Source organism: Galeopterus variegatus, unplaced genomic scaffold (assembly GCF_000696425.1).
Source record: "Galeopterus variegatus unplaced genomic scaffold, G_variegatus-3.0.2 Scaffold610, whole genome shotgun sequence".
Taxonomy (NCBI): Eukaryota; Metazoa; Chordata; class Mammalia; order Dermoptera; family Cynocephalidae; genus Galeopterus; species Galeopterus variegatus.
Genome location: NW_007726721.1, coordinates 404,163 through 419,111, shown reverse-complemented (window position 1 = coordinate 419,111; position 14,949 = coordinate 404,163). Strand labels below are relative to the sequence as shown.

Here is a 14,949-nt window from a genome sequence, read left to right as displayed (position 1 = left end):
TAAGAAGAAACCATTTGTATTATTGATAGGGAAACTTCGCATTACGAAGATGCATTAACAAAGTTCATTGAGTGTCATTTTTTAGGGTGAAATGGAGGGTAAAACACTAGAAGGAGGCTGACAAGTTAAGACCTTAAACTCCATCCAGATGTGAAATAAGATTTAGGTTTATAATATTATACATAGGCGGATATCTGGCTCTTTTTATCTACTTACGTAATTTCAATTGTTTACTTATAGTGGACAATCAGGAATCTCCGACTGAGTATTTAATGCAGTACAGAGAGGCTTCTCTAAGAAGTATCTTTAAAGCTTTGAAAAGTCAAATGACTTGTGAGACTTGTAGAGAGTGTAGTACTTTACGAATGCTAAACTGTTACGGTTCATCATGGAAGCAGTCAGTGGTTAACTTGCCTGTAGCCTCTTTCCTCTCTAATCCATCTTGCATACTGCCAGGTTAATCTTCTGGAATGACTTTTCTTTCCCCCTCACCTCATTCCCAGCCTGCAATGAGCTCCTCTAGTTTTTTGCTCTTAACACCATTTAATGCCCTTGAATCTGTTCTCTTTCCTGGCCTGTCTCCTTTGTGAAGCGATGTGATAATGATAGAAAGGGCTTGGTCTTTAAAGTCATGCAGGCCCGAGTCTGACTCTAGACACCATTTCATAGCTTTCATGTTTTTATCTGGTATGTGAGAGATAATATCTCCTTCATTAGGATTGTGTGGGTTAAGGGTTTACATGTTTTGAAAGTTTACTGCATAAGTTCTTGCATACAGGAGGAAAAGAAAGCTCGTTGAACAGCTGTGTAGGTTTATTTCCAACTCCTTTGCAATGCTGATCTGCTCTGGTTGGTTCTACCTTGTTTCTTATGCACTTTCTGTCTTCCCAAAGGTCTTTGCCTTTTCTTGGATTCTGCTATTCACTATTGTCCATCAATGCCTAAGCAATTTCTCAAGATTCTATTTAAATTTTCTTAGCATTCTTAAAGTTGTTCCTAATTACCACTGCCTGTATTTATCTCTCCCTGAGCACTCAGCAGTACCAAATTCTAGTAGATACTTTGCCCTATTTTGACCATTTTAGTTAGCATCAATGTTAATTTTTTTTGCAAAGACCTTAACTAATTATGTTCTAAATTTATTTTTAATTTAGTTGTCTGAAATTTTTAAGCATTTTCCAATAGTAATAGTATTATGTAGTTTTTAGGTTCAAGTCAGCCCTTAAGAGTTCCTAACATTTCAATTTAGGTTGTCAGTAATATGTTTACCTTTCTTTAGATCAATTGATCTCATCCTGAGATGAGATGAGATGAATTTAGGATTTAAAAAAGTGTGAGAGTCCCACCCAAGGACAATTATATAGGAATTTCAGAGAGTAGGGCCTAGGTGGTATTATTTTTTAAAGCTCTTCAGATGAATCTAATGTGCAGTCAGGGTCGAGAATCATTGCTTTAGATGCTAGAGCTAAAATGTTCTCACTGGTATCTACTGGTGAGAGACCAGTTATATGCACTAAATGTAAATTATATAGTGTCTTGGTTGATTAGTGCTGTGAAAAAAACAAGAAGATTGGGGGATCTGGTAGCTAAGTAATATTAAGAAGACATTAAGGAGGTGACATTGAAGGGTGAACAAGTTAACTATGCAGATAACTGGAGAAGAACATTCTAAGCAGGGAATTGCCAGTATAAAGGCCTATTATTCATCTATGGTATGAGGTCAAATGTGACTTTTCCATTCACTCTGGTTGGCTGTCAGAATAATTGTTGGATGAATATACAAAAGGAAAGAAATGGGTTTGAGGAGGAGGAAAAGCTGTTTATCCTGAGTGTATTTAATAATAGAACCTGACTAGATCTAAATGCAGTTACTTTATAGCCAGTTTGGATAAAATGAAAAAAACGGATTCATCACCTTAACATTGGATTTGAAGTGTAAGTGGTTTGACAGATGGATATTGCCTGTGACCCTGTTTTCTCAATTTTAGGTCACGTTCACTTAGAATGTAAGTTATCCCTATCCTCTCAGCCCTCAGTAGAAGTTAACATAACAATGGTTGGGTAGATCAATAGAGTGCTCTAAAACAGGCTTATTTTCTTTGTGGAATTAAACATCCCATGATGGTAAATAAACATACTCTCTTTATTGAATATGGTATAAGAGTGAGGTTTTTATTATCTGGAATCACGTATGAGCTCATTTCTAGATGAAACGTACATTCTCCACACTGAATTCCAATTCCGTTCTCTGCCTAATTGTGATGTAAAGGGTCCTTCCATTTTTCTCCTGTATTCTTCAGTTTGCATATCCTGTAGATCAGAGACCTTCAGTGGAGTAATTCTGAGACTCCACTAATGTGAGTAGACTTAGTGAGGTGATGACACAGTAAGCAGCATGCTCACTCATTGGGTTGCTGTACTTATCAGCTATTTTAAAATCCTTTGAAAATTACAAGGTTCTATTTGAATTTAGGGTGATAATAGTGTATTCTTTCTCCTAATTTCTCTACAGTACTTTCATCATCATATTCTTCTCCTGTAATACCTGTTTCCTTTTCCATTATCTTAATTCAGGATCTAGCTTAAGACCAATCTTCTTCACAACCCAATATTCTTTTTTTTTCTTTTGTACTTAAACTCTGTCTTCTGTTTTGTTTCAGTAACAGTACAAGTTTGTATATGGAATTTTTTTATTCCTGCATTACCACTTATATTATAGATTTCTTAAGGATGAAAGAAATTTAATACTTTGGCATGGGGCCTCACCAGGGTTGTTTGATTTTTTGAGTTTTTGTACTAGGGGATGCTAATTATTTTACTACACCAAGCAGTGTTTAATTTCACCATTATGTTGTATTCTATTCTTTTTAAATTCTTTATTCTGAAAATATATTCTGATTTAGGTAACAATAAAACATTACATTGATACTGCTGTTTTGTAAAAGCAACAGTAATGGTAATAGTGCATTTAAAAACTAAGTACCTGCAGATGCTGTGAAAGTATTAATTCAATATTTTAGTGTACTTTTATTTAGGCCTCTTTTTTTTTTTTTTCCTTTTGCTTCAATTTGTGCAATCTCTGGATTTTCTTTTCTTTTCTTTTTTTTTTGTTGGTGGCCGGCCTTGGTGTTACAACATCCGCACCAACCCCATCTCTGAATTTTAACTCCTTGATGCATTTGTTCCTATTTCGCTCTTACACAAATTTAATTAATCTATTGTTTCTTGATGATGTATATTCTAGACAGTCCTATTTTGAATGCTTGCATGATTATATTTCTGTTATTTGCATTGTTTTAGAAGCTTTATTTCCCATTATTAGGTTGTCATCAGTTATATACTTACTTTTCTAGTTTTTTTTTTTTTTGGCTTCCATGAATTGTGGATTGACTAATTAAGTAATTAAAATATTTTGAGATAATTGCAATAAAATTCTGTTATTTGTCTTCCAAACTGCCAGGCAGAAAATTACAACTAGATCAGGAGTGACGTATAAACATGGTCTTATTTCTGCAATTTGCTATGTAGGCACTTCACAAAATCTCTGTGCAATTAAGTGAGCCTAATCTTTCTAACGGAGCCACTTCTGTGTCTTTTTAATTTCACGTAAAGTGGTGGTTAGAACAGTAGGCTTGATTAGATTTAGTTTTCCTTTTTTTTTTTTTTTCCTTTTTGTCTTTTTCCGTGTCCGGCAACGGATCGCAACCCTCAGTGTTGCCCCCGGACCGGGACCGGCAACGGGATCGCAGCCCTCGGTGTTGCTCCCGCGCCTCGCTCAGCCAGTGAGCAGGAACCGGTCTGTATGTGGGATCCGAACCCTTGGGCGGGAGCGCCGCCGCGCTTCCCAAGCAGCGCACTATAGCAGTGCGCCACCGGGCCGGCCCATCCTTTTTTTTTTTAAGGCAAGAAAATTTTCTAGATTTGCAATTTTCATCATGTATCCCACATTTCCTATTTTTTTGTTTTTGTTTTTATTTAATTCGACCTAAGCTTGCTCAAGTGCTCTTTATATTTTGGGGGGGAAAGTAATTAAAAAGTTCTCCAAACTTTTTCCTAATAAGCTTAGCATCATTTGATGATTTGATGATTGATTTCTGGATTACTTTTGAACATGAGACCATTTTTTGCCAAATATAAAACTGTAGGGATTTCAAGACTAATGATAACAGAATTTTTAAAAAAACTGAGATATTTTAAACCAATATTCTTAATATTATAGCTAAAGATGACCTTAAACATCTAGTGCAATCTTCTTAGAGATAAAGATAGGAGAGATGCCCTGCCTAGCTCTCCACTGACAAAATTAGAACTGGAATTCTCTTACCATAATTCTGTTATTCTTATGAAACTCGGGTGGACTCTGGTGGTCAAAATAATATCTTCTCTTTTCAAAGAGAATTTGAAAGGAGTTTGGCTAATTAATGCCCATAGTTTTTTATTATGAGAGTTTTATTTATACAAATAGGGAAGGTTTAATTATTTCTTTCTATTGGTTGGTTTATACAGACACAAATCGTTATGTCTGTATTTCCCCCTGCCCCTACAGGAGATTGTTGAAAACTTTAAATTTGATTCCTGAAAGGGCTCAAGTAAGTATGGGATAGTAGTATTTAGTATAGTAGTCATTCTTACATTTTTTGTGGGAAGACAGTAAATTTTAATATTTCAGTATTATTACTAGTTAAGAAGCTACATAGTATTTCTTTAGAACTCTTGTAGTATATTTTTTCTCATTAATTAGAAAATCTTATTTTTACTTATGTTCTCCTTTACTTCATTAATTTATATTCATCATTTATGCCAGCATTTGACATGTTGTGCTTACTGAATGATTTTCAGGAACTTTAAAAACTGTTACATATTTTTATAATACATAATAGGATATATAAAACATTATGCAGTAAAATATTCATCCTCCTATGCCCCAGCCACCTAGTTCTTCCCAGACGCAGTCACTGTTGTAACACCAAGGTCAAGTGTTTGGATCCCTATACTGGCCAGCCACCAAAAAAAAAAAAAAAAAAAATTCCAGAGATGCCTCCACAAATTGAAGCAAAAGGAAAAAAAAAAGAGGCCTAAATAAAAGTAAATTCAGCTGACAGGGAGTTATTGTTTAATGGGTAAGAGTTTCAGTTAGGGGAGAGGAAAAAAGTTCTGGAAACAGATGCTGGTGATGGTTGCAAACAATGTGAATATACTTAATGCCACTGAATTGAACATTTAAAGATGGCTAAAATGATAAATTTGATGTACATTTTACCACAGTAAAACTTAAAAAAAAAAAAGCCAAAAGCATGAATTTCTCTGGCATCAAACTCCCAACCACATAATAAAGGTTACTTAATTGGATGAATCTAAACAATCACTTCAGCAGAACATCAACCTGCATGAGGATACTTCAAAAAATTCATGGAAAGACTCGTATTATCTTTTATTTATTTATTTATTTTTCCTTTTTGTCTTTTTTCGTGACCTGGTAACGGGATCGCAACCCTCGGTGTTGTGCCCGTACCGCGACCGGCAACGGGATCGCAACCCTCGGTGTCACGCCCACACCGCGCTCAACCAGTGAGCCGACTGGTCTCTATATGGGATCTGAGCCCTCAGTGGGAGCGCTGCCGCACTCTACCGAGTGCGCCACCGGGCCAGCCCATTATCTTTTAATTCTACTTTTTGATGAACTTTTGGAAGCACCTTCATATACTGAACTTTTACCAGAAACAACCAGCATTCATGAAATAACCAGACATTGCACTTGAGTTACTACAATTTCAACTCTTCCAGTTAATCCTATAATAAGTTTGCTTATTTGACTCCATATGGAATGATGCCCCAGGGGTGTGTTTATCTTATAGGAAGCTACAGAAATCACAGTTTCAAGTTAAAGTTACAATAAATAAACAAATTCTCTTTACCTTAAAAAGTTGACAATTTTTAAACATCTTAATTTAAAATTTCAATTGTAGTACTGTATATAGTAAATAATTTCATAAAAGGAAATTAGTTTCTTCTACCAATACAATAGTTAAGTTGCATAAGTTTCTGTAAATATAGTGCTTAAATATAGAAGTTAGGCTACAGAGTAACCTCCTGCAATTATTTCTTGCTATTTTACTCCCAGAAGCAGTCTGTATATATGCATATATATTCATACCCTGCCTTTTTATTTTCCACAAATGGTAGCACTGTCTATTATTAATATGTTAATCTGCCTTGTGCTTTTCTTTGCTTAGCTATGTATCTTGGCAGTCTTCCCATATTGTTATATATGGGGTTACTTTTCTTTGAAATAGTTTACATAATATTCCTTTATATGACTGTACAACAATTTATTTACTCTGTATTCTCTTGATTTTATTTTAGGTTGCTTTCAGTCTACCTAGGAGTAGAATTGCTAGGTCAAAGCATATGTCCATTGAAAATTTTAATAGATATTGCTAAATTGTTCCCACTCTGTACCAAACTTTACTTACTTCATTAACTTATGCAAGTGTTGCTTTCCTTATCTCATTAAAGTTTGATTTTTGCCAACCTTTTGGGTGAAAATTATACCCCATTATAGCTTTAGTTTCCATCATCTTTATTTTGCAGGAGGTTGAGCATATTTTCAAAAATATTTAAGAACCATTTTTTGCGAATTATCTGCTTGTATGTTCATTTTTCTTCCAGGTTTTTGACTTTTTCCATTGATTTGATTTTAAATCAGTATTGTTATTTCTCTATACTGTATATTAAATATGATAAAATCTGCCTCTTAAGACTGAAAGCCTTGGTGGGTTCAATAAAGGTAGGAGAGGAGAAGTAATGTTGACAATTTATTTTCCTTTCAAGCTTCCATCAATTCTTGTACCTAAAAGACTTGTTTTCAAATAGTTCTGATTGTAGACTGAGAATTCAGTTTGATTTATGCATATTTTTTTTAAAGCCAGTCAAATTTAGCAATGGGAATTTATGCGTAACATTAAAAGCTAATTCTTAAAGAAATTAAGATTTCCTTAGGCATCTTTGGTTAGTTCATTCTATTGGGTCTATTTTTATTAGAAAGTAGTATAGGTATGTTTTTACAGAGAAAATTAAGATTGCTTTACTATGATAGTATAAAATAAATTGCTCTTTCAGCCTTTTTTTCTCAGCCTAAACTAACTAAACTATTAGAATTCTACAGCTATTTTATACTGCCAATTTTATACTGCCAAAATGGTATATCCATCTCTTTTTTCACCCCTAGTATTGCATTATAAGAAGCCGCCAAAAATCTTTTTTTTGTTTTGTTTTGTTTTGGTTGGCTCTTACAGGGATCAAAACCTGGACGTTGGTGTTATCAGCACCACACCCTAACCAACTGAGCTAACGGGCTAGCCCAAAAATCTTTTCATGTGACTTTTTCTGAAATGTTTTCTTCTTCACAGATCTGTACACATCTGAACTTATATACTAAAAGGCCCTAACTTATTACAGTACTTGGCCTATTTTTGTTTCTCCCTCATGATGTTTCTTCTACATATGAAGATGGTTCACAGTTCTTGGCTCAGAACCTGCTCCATGATTACGGCGTGCTCTCTTGGTTCTGCTCTGTTAACCATATGTCGTCTACTGCAGGGGTTCTCAAGCTATGCCCATTTTTGTATATAAGATTTACAAACCCATATGTTCATATATATTGCCTGTGGCTCCTTTCACATGATAGTTGTGACAAAGACCTTTGACCCACAAGGCTGCAAATATTTGATCCCTTATGGAAAAAGTTGCTAACCCCTAATCTACTGCATCACCATTTCATGTAAATGACCTGTTTTCCTGTATCCTGTTCTCATCTTCTCTCTTGTTTGCCTTGTTTACCTTGTCTTCTGCCTGTGCATGTTGCAGCTTTTCATTTTGCAAGAACACTTGCAGCTGTGCGCCCTTGGACTCTGTAATGCACTGTACTCGCCCCCTACACAGAATCTGTCAGCTCTCAAAGTAGGAAGCAGATTTTACTTTTATGAAAAGAAAATATCCTCCTTTTTCTGTGTCCCAAACTTGAAAAATGCTGACAGAACTTTTAATTTAAAATTTTACCAGGGTTCCTTTGCATTAAAATAAATTTATAGCATTAAAAACAAATTTAGATGTGGTTTGTTTCAGTGATTGCTGTGGTTTGTTTCAGGGTTCATTGAGTGTGTTTTTACAGGATTGTTCATTTAACAACTTTTCAGTTAAAACCACTTCGTTGAACATATGGAAAGATGTAAGCTCTAAGAATGTTTTTTTTTTTTTTTTTTTCCTTTTTGTCTTTTTTTACTGACCGGTAACGGGATCGCAACCCTCAGTGTCGCGCCCGCACCGCGCTCAGCCAGTGAGTGGAAACCGGTCTCCACATGGGATCCGAACCCTCGGCGGGAGGGCCGCCGCTCAGCCAGTGAGTGGGAACCGGTCTCCACATGGGATCCGAACCCTCGGCGGGAGGGCCGCCACGCTCCCAAGCGGCGCACTCTCCAGTGCGCCACCGGGCCGGCCCCTCTAAGAATGTTGGAAAGCAAAAAACTAATCGTAGGCTGGCCTGGGGCTCACTTGAGAGTGTGGTGCTGGTAACACCAAGGCCACGGGTTCAGATCCCTATATAGGGATGGCTGGTTAGCTCACTTGGGAGAGTGTGGTGCTGACAACACCAAGTCAAAGGTTAAGATCCCCTTACCAGTCATCTTTTTTTAGAAAAAAAACAACAACTAATCTTATAAAACCATTCAGCAGGAAGTAGGAGTAGCTTTGCTGATCAGCCTTTTAAACTTTATTAAAGTGAATCTTTTTTGTTTTTTACTATATGAGAATGAAGAAATATTTGTGGTCTGTGGCTCTTCCTCCCATTATTAGTGACAACAATTTCTTCGAAGCTTTAAATAGCCTTGAAAATAGAAGGAAGGTGGGGCTTTCTAGTACTTTTTTTTTTTTTTTTTTTTTTTTAAAAAAATCTCAAAATTTTTTGGAAGAAGCATGGTCTTTGTTTTTGTTTTTTTGGTACTGGCTGGGACAGGGATCAGGGTTCTGAACCTTTGATCTTGGTGAGAAGAAGCATTATCTTAATGACTCCTTTTTTCTTTTGGTCACATATATTTTTTCCTCTTAAGAGCCCTGGAAAATATTTGTGTTGGAAAGTAATCATTTACTCCTTCCTTATCTTCTCTATTACTTCCTAATAACAAAAAAACCCATCATTCTTTGGTTTCTTTTTTTTCTTTAGTGGCTTTCAGAAGAGATGAAATGTGGTCTGAGGGACGATATGGCTATGAAAGACTTCCAAGAGAACGAGTACCTCCTCGAAGTCATCCCAGTGTAAGTTACTCTTACATGTTGAATTATTCAAAACCTAGTGTTTCAGTTAATTTGATACACCAAAATTTGGCCTGTTAAAATCTTCAGGTATCAGACATTTACCAGTCTAGGTTGAAAAATAGATCAGGCTTATCTTTTAAAAGTTAAAAGTTTGAAAATAAATGGTGATGTTTTATTTAAGTAAAAAAATCTATATTTTATATTTTTTGTTTAAAGTTCTAAAATGAATGGTTTATGTTAAATTTAATTTGAGAAGAAAATTTTAGGTTTTATAAAGTTCAGACCATCAGTTAATAGAGAAGCATTTGAGCACCTGCTTCTGCTCTTGGTTGTCACCTACTTTTTTATATTCCTAAAAATGTTTACAATTGAATATATAAAATTCTAAAAGTAGGCTTTCATTTTAGAAGAGGATAACTCTCTTTCTAGATGAGAAACATGTTAATATCCCTAGTTAGGATTCTATAGGTGTGCTTCTCTGCGATCAGGCAGGCAGTCTGGCTAGTGAGTAAGAATGCCTGGGGGGCTCAGGGGCAGGCAGGCTGCTTCTGGTGTGCGGTCCTACCACTTGTCTCTTTGGTGCTCTGGGAATTGGGAATTCTGAGCCAGGCCTTTTCTCTCCCAAGGAGCTTGCTGTTTTGTTTACTATTCCCAGCCCTGTATCTTGTACCTGGCACATCATAGGATATGAATATTTATTGAACGAATATATGTATTCTCTCCTCAGAATCCTCTATGGAGGCCTAAGAGAGGGTTTGGGGAAGGTCAAGAAACTGTTAACTTAAACTTCCACATAGGCCCACTCTAAGCACCATGGGCCTGGGATTATGGTGATGGTACGTAGATATATTATGAATTCATTATATACCATCGAAGGGCACAGATATTTTTTCATATGTTAGCTGTTTTTTTACTTAGATACGTGTATATTATTTAAACTCACTTAGATGGGTAGGTTGTTATCGGCCTAGGTTACAGCCCAGGTTGGGGTTGATTTAAGATGGAAAAAATGAAGAGTCCCAACCACTCGTATTTTAGGAGGGGCAGACTTAGTTATTACTACATATCATTTCTTTCCAGGTTAATTTATAGACTTTATGTTTCTAATCAAACCCAATGTTTAAAAATTTTTTTTTAACTTGATAAAATTATTTTATAGTTTGCCTGGAAAAATAAACAAGTGACATAGAAGTAATGCAGAGATGGGAACAGGGATGACTTTTTTTTTTAAGTTTACTTTTTAGGATTTCACCCCCTCTCCTGCCAAGGATATATCTCATTAGGAATTTTAAAATACTGTATTTCGAAGATACTTAAAAGAATTTTCTGTGTGATTATGCCACCAACTGAGCATCAGTCTGCAAGATTGTGTGTTTTAATACCTAAGTTGCCCAGTTTGGGAATGGGGGAAACAGGTTGCTGTATTGATTTAAGATTCTAAGATGAGCGGTGGACCTAGGGAGATGAGGATATTGAAGGTTCTAACCCAGAGAATTATTGAGGTGATATACTGTGTGGTCTGGGCTGATTAAGGAAGGGAGTAAGGCTGAAAGGGAGTGTGGGGTTGAGGAACAAAAAAGACTTACTGAGGTTGAAAGCCATGGTGTAGCAGAAACGTAGGCAATTGGTATTTTAGAGTGTGGAGTTTCAAGATGGAACAGTTCTGGGTGAAGTTCAGTGTGTGGTGGTAGGAATAGAGGGTTGGTGTAAGTTATTGGAGTTGAGATCAAGAAAACTTTCAAGCTAGATTTTGGCTCAGTGATTTAGATCAGAGGCTCTCACCTTAAAACCACCTAGAGAGTTCTTTAACACCTGTTTATTGGCTCTATTCCAGATAATTAAATTATCATCTCTGTGGTTGTTATCTGGACATCAGTATTGTTTAAAAGTTTACCAGGTAATTCTTATATGCAGAATTAAGAAATATAGATGTAGATAAAGATTGAACTCACTGATGGTGACAGGGGTTGAGGTAGAGATAACAGGTGATGGAAGTCCTCAATGAATGAGCATATTGTAGTAAAATCTAAACAAAACCAAATATTTTTATTTAATACTATTTGTTCATAAATGTGAAACAGAGGCTTTTTTCCCCTTGTAAAATAATTTCATCAGCAGTTAGGGAGATATGTTTTATACCACAAGTGTCCTTAATGTCAGACTAGGTGTACTCAACTATCTCTTTAGTACATAAAAGTAAATTTCACTCCCTTAAATTCTCTGGCTGCTCGGTTCCTCCTGGAGGAGGAGGAACCGAGCAGCCTCAATTGCTTTTCTCGTTCTGAGAGCACAGAACCTGCCCAGACCTTGTACAGGTTCAATCCTCCTTTTTCTTCTTTTTAATTGCATTAGATTGGTCTCTCCATTCCCCCTTTCAACCTCTCCTAGTTTATAAATCCTGTGTATTCCCATATCCCTCCTCCATAAGACTTAGATACATTATTTCTGGTGAACTTGGACTTATTTTGTTTAATATTATCAAACTATTAAAAAACAAATTTGTAATATAGTAATATGTACTCCTTTAATAGGTCATTAAGTATCAGCTAGTAGTAGGAGTTTTATTGCTGTAATTTCAAAGTAGTGAGGAGTATAAATGATACTTTGAGCTCTGCAACAGCTAGCTGTAACATGATATGATTTCTGTTGGTGACAAAGTCACAGATAATGCTATTGCTGTTATGTGGTTTGTTGCCTACATTTAGTTGAAAAAATAATTTTGTATTCACATCTGATTTTAATGGACCTACTACATTCTTGGGTTAAAGTGCTTGACACTAGAACAGAAAAGTAAATGAAGTTATAATTTCTGACTTTGGATCTAATAAAAGCATAACTTACTAAATGTTTTAAAATATTTGCTTACAAAGCAGAGATCATCTAATGTTATTTTAAAAACCATATTGGCATATCATATTAACATGTGAAAGAATGTTCATAAGGAGCATTATTCGTAAGAGCTTCAAACTGACAAGCTGAATGTCCAACAGTAGAGTTCATAAATTAATTATGCAAATTATACAGCAATGAGAATACATGTACTACTGCCAGATGCAACAACATGTGTTGGAGTCTAGCTCCGCAGGATACGTTGGACCTGAATAGGTGGTGTGGATTCAGTGAAAAAAGAAAGACACGGACCACAGAGGTCTAGTACAAGTGTGGACAACAACCACATGAATCTTGCTTTATTTATATTTTTTAATTAATCTTTTACATAATGATTTATCTTTTAATCAAACCATTTCTTATTTCATTTCTATTGAAAAGGAAAGGTCAAAATGTTCTAAAGCACTCATGCTCTGACAAAAACATCTACTCATGCATCAATAGTTCACCCCAAAGCCTGTGGCTTGTGGCCAGGAAACTATACAATAGCAACATGTTTGGCTTTAACGAGCGTCAGACTTTTAGTTTGAACTATAATTCTTAACCTTCTTAGTTTACAATTTAACCCTTTTTTAATCTTACTTATACTTACTGTACTTGATTTTAATAACATTGATTAGTTATGTTTGACAATTGTTTATATAATATAATCATTTTAATTTATAATCAAAATCACAATATTTATAACATTTTTATCATAAAACTTAACTATAAATCTCTATTAAATTTTGTTATTGATACAAGTTTTATGTTACAAACTGATTTAAACAAAACCTGTTAATATCAAAATTTACGTTTTTCTACTATCTAACTTATTCATCTTTGTAACAAAACTTCTCATCTCCCTGCCAAGAGACTCTAGGAACAGCACAGGGGTAAAAGTGAAAAGTTAAATGACCCTACTCAAGTACACTGCGTCATTCTTATTGCTACTATGGAATGACACATTTTTGGTGAGTCAAGTGAAGCAGTGGGAGTGGAGAAGGAACAAAGAAATCTGTAACTGGTTGTGATCAATTAGTTGTAAACACCACTGCACTCAGACCCACCGTCTCCCTAGGAGACGTAGATTTATAAAAATTTAACACACTACATTCCACACACCCAAGAGTATGATCACAACTATAGAGCCAGTTATTCTAAAATTATGGGTCAATGCACACACCACTAACAAAAAAGATCAACAACAAAATTAAATCAAGCCAACCCATACTGGGAACATGCATCAGAAACACCTTTAGTACTGACAATGCCCTTTAAATAAACTAGTTAATTTTGGTGTATTTTAACATGTCCTTTGAGAAACTCCAGGGCCCTCGGAATCTCCCAAAGCCATACCAAGCCAAAAGGTTAGGCTGTTTAATTCTGGGAAGCCTTGTCAAGCAACCAAAGGTGAACAAACAGCTGTGCCACACACATGGGACCCCCTTGTAGCCTGCAGAACAAGGGGTATCACTCCTCCCCTGTAGCAGGATGGCTCTTGAGAAACATGGAGGAACCTCACAAACATAACATTGAAAGAAGCCGTACACAGGAGTATATCTTCTATGTTTCCTTTTATGTGAAATTCCAAGACAGGCAAAACTAACTGGAAAAGTGGTTACTTTTGGGAGTGGGTGGAGGTAAGGACTGGGGGACAGCACAGGAAGGATTTTGCTGTGCTGGGAGTGTTCAGTTCCTTGATCTGGGTGGTAGTTACATAATATCTTTACATTGTGAAAAGTTATTCAGCAGTACCTTTCTGATTTGTACACTTTTTTGTATGTATGTCAATAAAAAGTTCACTTAAAGTTTTGAAAAGGCAGAATATTATTTTTTCCTAACTATAAGACTTTAGCTGATCCTTTAAAAAGTGAGAACCCACTAATCATTGGGGCCTAGGATAGGGGAAGATAACATCCTATTTTATTTTCTATATTTGGGTTCTGTTCTCTAATAAAAAAGGAGTTTTACTGCATTTCTCTCTTTTTCTGACTACTCCTTTGCCCCATTTGTTACCAGTTCTGGTACATCAGAAGTGAAGGGGGGACTGTTGAGATGGTATCAACTACATTAGTGTGAACTTATTAATAAAAACAGCTGTTTTGTGAGCTTCTAGCTTTGATAAACCTGGAATGGCAATTGGACACTCATATATTTTGGTGCTGGTATTAAATTACACTTGAGTATTAGAAATCTTATCCTAAATGCACAGCGTGGCAAATGTACCAATCATTTTAGCACTTATGATTTCTTTTAAATTCCTTATGTATAAGTAATAAATTACTTGTATAAGGTGCTTTCACAAATTTTTATTTGCTTTTGAGTTTGGATGGGTGAATAGAAGAGTGAAGCGCAAAGAAGTACACTACAGAGAATCTGGATGTAATCATACATATTATTCTATAGGAAGGAAACCAGTTATCACAGAATATCTACATTTAACTTCTAGATACTTGTAAGCCCTTTGTTTTTAAAAGCATGCTTTCTGTTACTTAACTTATAATTTCTGTGAGCTTGGTTATCTGATTTCTTAGCCTTTATCAAGTTGTGTGACGAATGGCTTTTAGAGACAGGTAAACTTCCAGTTGTAGGAGTCCATCTTGGTAGCCTGAGAGGGAACATATAGATAGTATGGAACATTTTAATGAAGCTACAATATAAAATGTTGATTTTTCTATTGGCTTATTTGAAAATGGGAGAGAAATTCCAGTTTCAGAATTTTTAGAGGTTGTAAAACTTGGAAATTAGGGTCAGGGCACCAGCAGCTTA

General features: G+C 35.6%; 1 protein-coding gene across 8 annotated transcripts in view; it reads left to right on the top strand.

Moving 5' to 3' along the window:
* The window catches only part of PPHLN1 (periphilin 1), a 114,417-nt gene that overhangs the window by 2,200 nt on the left and 97,268 nt on the right, over positions 1-14,949 (top strand). For all 8 annotated transcript variants that reach the window (XM_008570535.1, XM_008570529.1, XM_008570536.1 and 5 more), the window contains one exon: positions 9,218-9,309. In XM_008570535.1, the coding sequence (XP_008568757.1) occupies positions 9,238-9,309 (72 nt within the window). In that variant the 5' untranslated portion in view covers positions 9,218-9,237. The remainder of the gene's footprint in view (positions 1-9,217; positions 9,310-14,949) is intronic.